This window comes from Saccopteryx bilineata, chromosome 7, assembly GCF_036850765.1.
Source record: "Saccopteryx bilineata isolate mSacBil1 chromosome 7, mSacBil1_pri_phased_curated, whole genome shotgun sequence".
Classification (NCBI taxonomy): Eukaryota; Metazoa; Chordata; class Mammalia; order Chiroptera; family Emballonuridae; genus Saccopteryx; species Saccopteryx bilineata.
This window is the reverse complement of record NC_089496.1, coordinates 61361114-61369730: the sequence shown is the minus strand read 5'-3', so window position 1 is coordinate 61369730 and position 8617 is coordinate 61361114. Positions and strand designations below refer to the sequence as shown.

General features: G+C 46.4%; 1 protein-coding gene across 1 annotated transcript in view; it reads left to right on the top strand.

Annotated features, from left to right (window-relative positions):
* The first annotated feature begins 1029 nt into the window (after positions 1 to 1029).
* Positions 1030 to 8617, top strand: part of TUBGCP5 (tubulin gamma complex component 5) — a 42031-nt gene continuing 34443 nt past the window's right edge. The window contains exons 1-6 of the mRNA XM_066238804.1: positions 1030 to 1223; positions 4319 to 4372; positions 4493 to 4601; positions 6510 to 6606; positions 7198 to 7277; positions 7894 to 8029. Coding sequence (XP_066094901.1) covers positions 1075 to 1223; positions 4319 to 4372; positions 4493 to 4601; positions 6510 to 6606; positions 7198 to 7277; positions 7894 to 8029 — 625 coding nt within the window. The 5' untranslated portion in view covers positions 1030 to 1074. The remainder of the gene's footprint in view (positions 1224 to 4318; positions 4373 to 4492; positions 4602 to 6509; positions 6607 to 7197; positions 7278 to 7893; positions 8030 to 8617) is intronic.

The following is an 8617-nucleotide window of genomic DNA, read 5'->3' as shown; positions in this document are numbered from 1 at the left end:
TTAAAAAAAAGACACATTTGCCCTGGTTGGATAGCTCGATTGATTAGAGCGTCCTTTCGAATCCTGATCAGGGCATATCCAGGACTCTCTCCCCACCCCCCTAAAATCAATCAATCAATAAAAAATTTTAAAGAGTCAGTAAGTTCATGCATATGTGGATGCGGAGACCCATCTAGTGGTGCTGACTCAGAGCCCTAACATACTTTCAGGAAGGTGACCAGTCTCGCCAGCGGGCCTACAGCTATTATTACCTGGTCAACTATTCCTCTTTCACTATCCAACTCTGTCATTTAATTTAGAACGTCTCAGGATTTCTATCTCGTCACACACATTACTACAGGAATGCAGTGCAATAAACCACACAGAAACCTAGTAGATCCCTAAAAGAAAAAAAAAAAAAAGAAATCTGTGTAATAGGTTGCAAAATGGTTATGAGCGATACAACAGAACCAGTTTAAAGGTATAGTTTTAATTACGAATAAAGATGACACCTTTGGCTTGCCAGGCTAATAAAGTTCTCTGGCTCCTGGGCATCTGCCCTAAAGTGGACCATGCCAAGGAGCGCGCAGACAATGGAGTCCCTGAGAGATCGCTAGAGATCTCCTCTGAAGGGAGAAACACGCTTGGAGAAGGATGGACAACTGCTGTGTAACCGTGCCTGAAAAGGCAGGTGCAAGTATACACCTCACAAAAATTAGGGGGTGTTTTATCGCTTCATATTCATTCTGAAATATCCCCTAATTTTTCCACTGATTGACAATTAACCTGCTGCTCTCAAAATATCAGAAGTTAAACCATCAACCAACGTTACCCAGAGACTATTATTAATCTGATACACAAAAACGTCTAACCCTCCAAAGACACTTTTAGATTTCCCAGGGGAAGTCTGGAAAACGCACACTGCAGTCCCCAACCAGGAGCCGCCGCAGCGCGCACTCTCGCGAGAGCAGCTTCAGACTCTCCGCGCTCATCGCAGGGGGGGAGGGGTAGTAGCGCGACCTCTCGCGAGAGCCGGTAAAAAATAAAAAATAAAAAAAATCCAGAGGACTCTGGGCGCCCGGGAGTCGGAGGAACATGGCACGGCCGGGGCCGCCCTCCTGGAGCCGGCTGGACCGACAGCAGGAGCGCGATGTGCGCGAGCTCGTACGCCACGTGGCGGGCCTCCGGGACGAGGCGGACCCCAACTTCCAGCTGTGCCAGCAGTTCGTCTGGTCCAACTTCAGGTGTGGGGCGCGACGCCCGGAAGGGGCGGGACGGGATGGGCACAGCTCCGACGCGCCCGCTGTCGTGGTGCCGGGGACCCATTACCGGTGACGCGCGCATGCGCAGACGGGCTGAGAGGGTCGTGGCGGGTCTGTGTCTGCCGCGCTGCACTGGGCGCTGCACTGGGCGCATACACAACGGAGCACGTGGTTTTGAATGAATGAGTCAGTGAGGTTGAGAGCCAAATAATGATCACAACCCTGTTTAAAACAGAATTCTTGTGACTCCACTTCCTGCTCGGGCCATCCCGGGTCTCTCACACCCCGGTCTCTGTTTTCCTTTCCCAAAGGGCTGAACATAACTAAGATGACCAATCGTCCTCCTTTAGGGAGGACAGTCCTTCTTTTGTAAGTTTCATCCTCCCTGGAAAAGTGTCCTTCTTTTTGATATTGGAAGACTCGTGTCATTGCCCGTATTTGATCAATGCAAAGTCGATCTATTGCGTGCGATGTGACGTATTTGTATCTAAATGGGTACTTTTTTCTTATAATTTTTTTTTTCACAGAGAGTCAGAGAGAGGGATAGGCAGGGACAGACAGACAGGAACGGAGAGATGAGAAGCATCAATCATTAGTTTTTCGTTGCGCATTGCGACACCTTAGTTGTTCATTGATTGCTTTCTCATGTGTGCCTTGACCGCGGGCCTTCAGCAGCGGCCTTGAGTCCAAGCTGGTGAACTTTTGCTGGAGCCAGCGGCCTTGAGTCCAAGCTGGTGAACTTTTGCTCAAACCAGATGAGCCTGCCCTCAAGCTGGCGATCTCAGGGTCTTGAACCTGGGTCCTCGGCATCCCAGTCCGACGCTCTATCCACTGCGCCACTGCCTGGTCAGGCTCTTACAATTATTATTAAAAATTAATAGGCATGTAAACATAATTACAATATAAAATATTACAAATGCTTTTATTATGCATTTATCATATAATAGTGTATTATTGTTGCAATGAATAAAATGTTTCTTTTATTTACAATTCTGTTTTCTTCAATTTATTTTTGTCCTTTTCACTGTAAAAAAGTTGGTCACCTTAACACATTGGATGACTTCTGTCATCTCCTCCTATCTGCACACCAGCTAGAATGTCAATTCCCCAAGAGAGTAGGAATCTTGGTCTGATGTTCATTTCTTTTCCCAGTGTCTAGTACAGTTCCTGCCACCTGGTAACTAATACAACTTCTGATAGAATGTCAAGATTTATTTAATTTAGATACGCAGGTGAGGTCAAAGCTCCTGTTTTTCTTTATGGAAGATGTAAAATAGACCATGTGGTTATGATCGTTACCTGTAATGGGGTTTTATTACTAAAAAGAAAGTCAGTGTCACTATTCTACCTGTTTAAATTTCGGTAGAAGTCTTCTTGCATACTAATCAGTTTTTCAAAATCAGGCATCTTAAGCCCTGGCTGGTTGGCTCAGTGGTAGAGCGTTGGCCTGGCGTGCAGGAGTCCCGGGTTCGATTCCCGGTCAGGGCACACAGGAGAAGCGCCCATTTTCTTCTCCACCCCTCCCCTCTCCTTCCTCTCTGTCTCTCTCTTCCCCTCCCGCAGCCAAGGCTCCATTGGAGCAAAGTGGGCCCGGGCACTGAGGATGGCTCTGTGGCCTCTGCCTCAGGTGCTAGAATGGCTCTGATTGCGGCAGAGTGACACCCCAGATGAGCAGAGCATCACCCCCTGGTTGGCATGCGGGGTGGATCCCGGTTGGGCGCATGCGGGAGTCTGTCTGACTGCCTCCCCGTTTCCAACTTCAGAAAAAACCCCAAAAAAACAACAACAACGAAATCAGTCATCTTGAGTTTCAACCTTCACGATCACACTCAATGCCTACTCGTTTTACAATGAGACTAGACAGTGAGGTAAAAGCCCGCCAAATTTCTGAAATAATAAACTCAATTTTTAAAAAAGACTTTATTGATTTTAGAGAGAGGAGAGAGATAAAAGGGGGTGGGGAGTAGCGGGAAGCATCCACTTGTAGCAGTTGCTTTTCGTTTGTGCCTTGACTGGGCAAGGCTGGTGTTTCGAACTGGCCACCTCGGCATTCCAGTTCCACACTTTCCGCTGTGCCACCACAGGTCAGGCCAATTTTTAAAAAATAAACTCAGTTCTTTCTGAACTCTAACCACAGTGGTCCCCAACCCCCGGGCTCGGACCAGTACTGGTCCGTGAGCCATTTGGTACTGGTCCACAGAGAAAGAATAAATAACGTACATTATTTCCGTTTTATTTATATTTAAGTCTGAACGATGTTTTATTTTTTAAAAATGACCAGATTCCCTCTGTTACATTCATCTAAGACTCACTCTTGACGCTTGTCTCGGTCACGTGATACATTTATCCATCCCACCCTAAAGGCTGGTCCGTGAAAATATTTTCTGACATTAAACTGGTCCGTGGCCCAAAAAAGGTTGGGGACCACTGCTCTAACATAAACATAACAGAGTGTGAATAGGTTGTGTAAAATAGTGTTTTTGCTACAGTTATTTTTTTCTTTATATTAAAAAAAAAACTTTAATGACTTTATTGGGGTGACATTGGTTAATAAAATCACACAGGTTCCAGGGGTACAGTTCTATAATACGTCATCTATATATCTATAATACTGCATGTTCACCACGCCAAGTCAAGTCTCCTTCCATCACGATTTATCTCCTCTATATTGTCTTCTACCTCCCCCTTTATTTTTATTGTCCAATTACAGTTGACATTTGGTATTAGTTTCAGGTGTACAGCATGGTGGTAGATATTGATATGATTTTAGAAGTGACCTCCTCATACGTTTAGTGCCCACCTGGCATCATACATGGTTATTACAATATTATTGACTTTATTCCCTATGCTGTACTTTATGTCCCTGTGACTGTTTCATAAATGCCGATTTGTGCTGCTTAATCCCTTTCATCTTTTCACCGGGTCCCCAAAACCACTCCCCTCTTGCGAAGGTCAGTTTGTTCTCTGGGTCTATCAGTTTATCTCAGTGTAGGGTGTTCTGGGGACATGGAGGGCAGTGACACTAATCTGTTTGGCTAGATGACGAGACTGATGTAAGAATGGCATTTATCTTCTAGATTTCATCGTTTCTTGGATGTCAACAGTCACAAAGTAGGAAAGACAATAGAAGGGTAAGTCGGTTTTATATGTACGTACATACGTACACATTCAGCAATCTATGTCCTTTCACAGATCTTTTTATGAACACAGCTTTATAACTACCAGTGGTTCATTTTAAAAATATATTTTAGAATTTATGAAAAATTCGTCATTCATTCTGATCTCGGTAAAGCTGCCATCTGGAAGAGACTGACTGAGGAGTTTCTGAACGCACCACTTCCGAGCGTACAGGCAATAAAGGTGGGCAGTATGGCGTGAGATCTCTGTTGTACGTTTTGCCGTTTCCAATCTGACTGTTGCCAACTTGTTTCTGTGTTGATTAAACATTCCTTCTCTTATCGTGGTTCCCTGGCTAGAGCAGAAAACCCTGGAAACTGACTTATGTATGGCTGTGAAACCCAGTATGTCTCAGGCTCGAGATGAAAGGAAAAATATGCTCTCAGTCATTCATCTCAGCCCCAACTTGCTATGAAGATTTAGGTCAGGGATTGGCACACATCAGAGCCCTGCCTGACTATTTTGAGTCCTTTAAATAGCATCTCAGGGCCCTGGTCGGTTGGCTCAGTGGTAGAGCGTTGGCCTGGCGTGCAGGAATTCCGGGTTCGATTCCCGGCCAGGGCACACAGGAGAAGCGCCCATCTGCTTCTCCACCCCTCCCCCTCTCCTTCCTCTGTCTCTCTCTTCCCCTCCCGCAGCCAAGGCTCCATTGGAGCAAAGATGGCTCAGGCACTGGGGATGGTTCTGTGGCCTCTGCCTCAGGCGCTAGAATGGCTCTGGTTGCAACAGAGCGAAGCCCCAGATGGGCAGAGGACCCCCCCCCCCATGAGCGTGCCAGGTGGATCCCGGTCAGGTGCATGCGGGAGTCTGTCTGACTGCCTCCCTGTTTCCAACTTCGGAAAAATACAAAGAAAAAAAAAAAAGAAATAGCATCTCAGCACTTGGTAATGAGAACTACCTGTATAATGTTCAACAGATGCTTGATGCTCTCGAAAGCAACTTTCATACTCAGTCATGGGTCCCCAAGACCACTCATAGGCTCAGCGATTCTCTAGAGGGATTCACAAAATTAATAAAAAAAAAAGCTGCTCTCCTTGCCATTTATGGTTTCTTTTAGTGAAACAATACGGATTAAAAATGAGTGAAGGAGCCTGACCAGGCGGTGGCACAGTGGATAGAGCATCGAACTGGGATGCGGAAGGACCCAGGTTCGAGACCCCGAGATCGCCAGCTTGAGCGCGGGCTCATCTGGTTTGAGCAAGGCTCACCAGCTTGAGCCCAAGGTCGCTGGCTCAAGCAAGGGATCACTTGGTCTGCTGAAGGCCCGCGGTCAAGGCGCATATGGGAGAGCAATCAATGAACAACTAAGGTGTTGCAACGCGCAACAAAAAACTACTGATTGATGCTACTCATCTCTCCATTCCTGTCTGTCCGTCCCTATCTATCCCTCTCTCTGTCTCTGTAAAATAAAATAAAAAGTGAAATAAAATAATTATTTTAAAAAATGAGCGAAGGAGAGAGATGCCTAGAGTAAGGTCCAGGAGAAACCAAGCACCAACTTTCTAAAGGTTCTTTCTCCATGGAGCTGCACGGGAATGCCCTTGAGTCTCCCTCTGACGATGTGTGACAACGCGCGCAAAGTGTTGCGAGCCAGGGAAGCTCATCTGAGCCTTGGTGTCCAGGGTTTCTGTTGGGGGGTCAGTCAGATGGATGTGCAGTGCCCAGGGGGTTGCCAGAGGCGGGGGGAAGTTGGGGGGCTGGGTGAAAGAGGTAGAGGGTTTACAAAGTACAAATCGCCGTTTACAGAATAGTCACAGGGATGGAAAATGCAGCATAGGGAATGTGGTCAGTAATATTGTCATAACTGCATATGGTGCCAAGTGGGTACCAGAAATATCCGGGGGACCACTTTGTAAGGTGTATGACTGTCTAACCACTATGCTGTACATCTGAAACTCCCACAAAATAGTACTGAATAGAAGCTGTAACTGAAAAATAAATTTAAACAACTGGTTTAGAGATTGAGTTCTATTTAGAAACAATTCATGTCCCCAGGAAAAAAACGGGGACATACCTGTCATAGGTTTATATTTTCTTGGCTCAAACCATTCTCAGTGGCTCATATTTGTGTTTTGTTTGTTTGTTTTCAAGACGGACGTGCATTATTCCATAATGTCCCTTCTCCTATGTCTGTCTGACTCTCCTTCAAACAGCAGCTATGTGGAGACCCCAAGAGAAAAAGAAGTGGGTATGTGATGATTTCATAGGTAACAAATAAAAGAGAAATTTGCTTCTGTTTGCTTGATTGTGGCACATTGAATTCTTCTAAATCTTTGTAAGAATCGGTGAAACTGAAATATTTCTGTTGCATGGGATGCAATCACAATTGCAAATTTACATTTAAAATGTAAAGTCTGACCTTGTAAGTTGTATTACCTTCAAATCTATAAAGAGAAAAATTCCTTTATATTTATTTTTTACTGATTGAATTTAGAGAGTCAGAGGAAGGGAGAGAGAGAGAAAACGAGAGAGAGAGAAGCATTGATTTGTTGTTCCACTTAGTTTTGCATTCATTGGTTGTGCTTTCCATATGTGCCCTAACCAGGAATCGAACTCACAACCTTGGTGTTTTGGGATGATTTTCAAACTGGCTAAGCTAACCAGCCAGGGCCAGAGAAAAATTACCTTTGAAGATAAAGAAATTGAAAACCTATTAGAATCATTTTCCAACTCTTATTTTATTTTGAGTTTTGGTAGACTTGTTCCTCTAGTTTTCAATGTTTCTTTTTTTATAAAATGTATCTGGTAAAGCTGAACGGATTTTCCTGTTACATTTTAGAAAAGAAAGATGATTTTGACTGGGGCAAATACCTGATGGAAGGTGAGGAAATTTACCTGAGTCCGAACATCGACACACCGGTAAGTCGCAGCAGTTTTGCTGTTGAAAATATAAATACATTCTGCCCTGGCCCAATAACTTGGTTGGTTAGAGCATCATCCTGAAGTGCAGAGGTTGCTGGTTCAATGTCCATTCGGGGCACACACAGGGACAGATTCATGTTCCTGTGTCTCTTTCCCTCTCCCTTCCTCTCTCGCTAAAAATCAGTAAATAAATGTTAAAAAAGAAAACGTGAATACATTCCAAGTGATGGAGATGCTCTCCATGGGCCCTCCTGTCCTGTAAGGACTGCAGTGAACCAGGAGGGAGCACTGTTCAGTCACGTGGAGGAGTTTACTACGGAAGACTGAGCGCGCTTTTGCATCTCATCACGACCACTAGGAAGTTGAGCAGAATAGACACCCTTCAAATACCCTTTAACCTTAAAAAGGGCTGTTGCTCTTGGAATTTTTTGCCACCAAAAAAAAAAACAAAACAAAACATAATTCCATCCTGTCCTAGCAATTTTCCAGAACATTTAGAAAAAGCATCATTTGGTATTGTTGCCCCTTTTCTGAAATTTTCCTGATCTTTTCACATCAGTAGCTTCAGGGGTTCTGCTGTCTCAGGGTAAGGTGGATTTCCTTTTCTAATCAGAACTGGTCTGAAGAAAGTGAGGGCGAGGAGGAGCAGCAGCCCTTGAGCAGAGAGGACTCTGGGATTCAGGTGGACAGGACACCGCTGGACGAGCAGGAGTGCAGCAGGAAACCGGGGCCGCGCGGCTCCTGGGAAGGTACCGTGCGCTCTGTGATGCTGGGTTCTCGGAGGACAGGCAGGCTTTGAGAATCAGCTCCCCGTCTGGGTTCTAGGAGGACAGCAGGCTTTGAGAGTCAGCTCCCCGTCTGGGCTCCAGGAGGACAGGCAGGCTTTGAGAGTCAGCTCCCCGTCTGGGCTCCAGGAGGACAGGCAGGCTTTGAGAGTCAGCTCCCCGTCTGGGCTCCAGGAGGACGGGCAGGCTTTGAGAGTCAGCTCCCCGTCTGGGCTCTAGGAGGACGGGCAGGCTTTGAGAGTCAGCTCCCCGTCTGGGCTCCAGGAGGACGGGCAGGCCTTGAGAATCAGCTCCCCGTCTGGGCTCCAGGAGGACGGGCAGGCTTTGAGAGTCAGCTCCCCGTCTGGGTTCTAGGAGGACGGGCAGGCCTTGAGAATCAGTTCCCCGTCTGGGCTCTAGGAGGACAGGCAGGCTTTGAGAGTCAGCTCCCCGTCTGGGCTCCAGGAGGACGGGCAGGCTTTGAGAGTCAGCTCCCCGTCTGGGCTCCAGGAGGACGGGCAGGCTTTGAGAGTCAGCTCCCCGTCTGGGCTCCAGGAGGACGGGCAGGCTTTG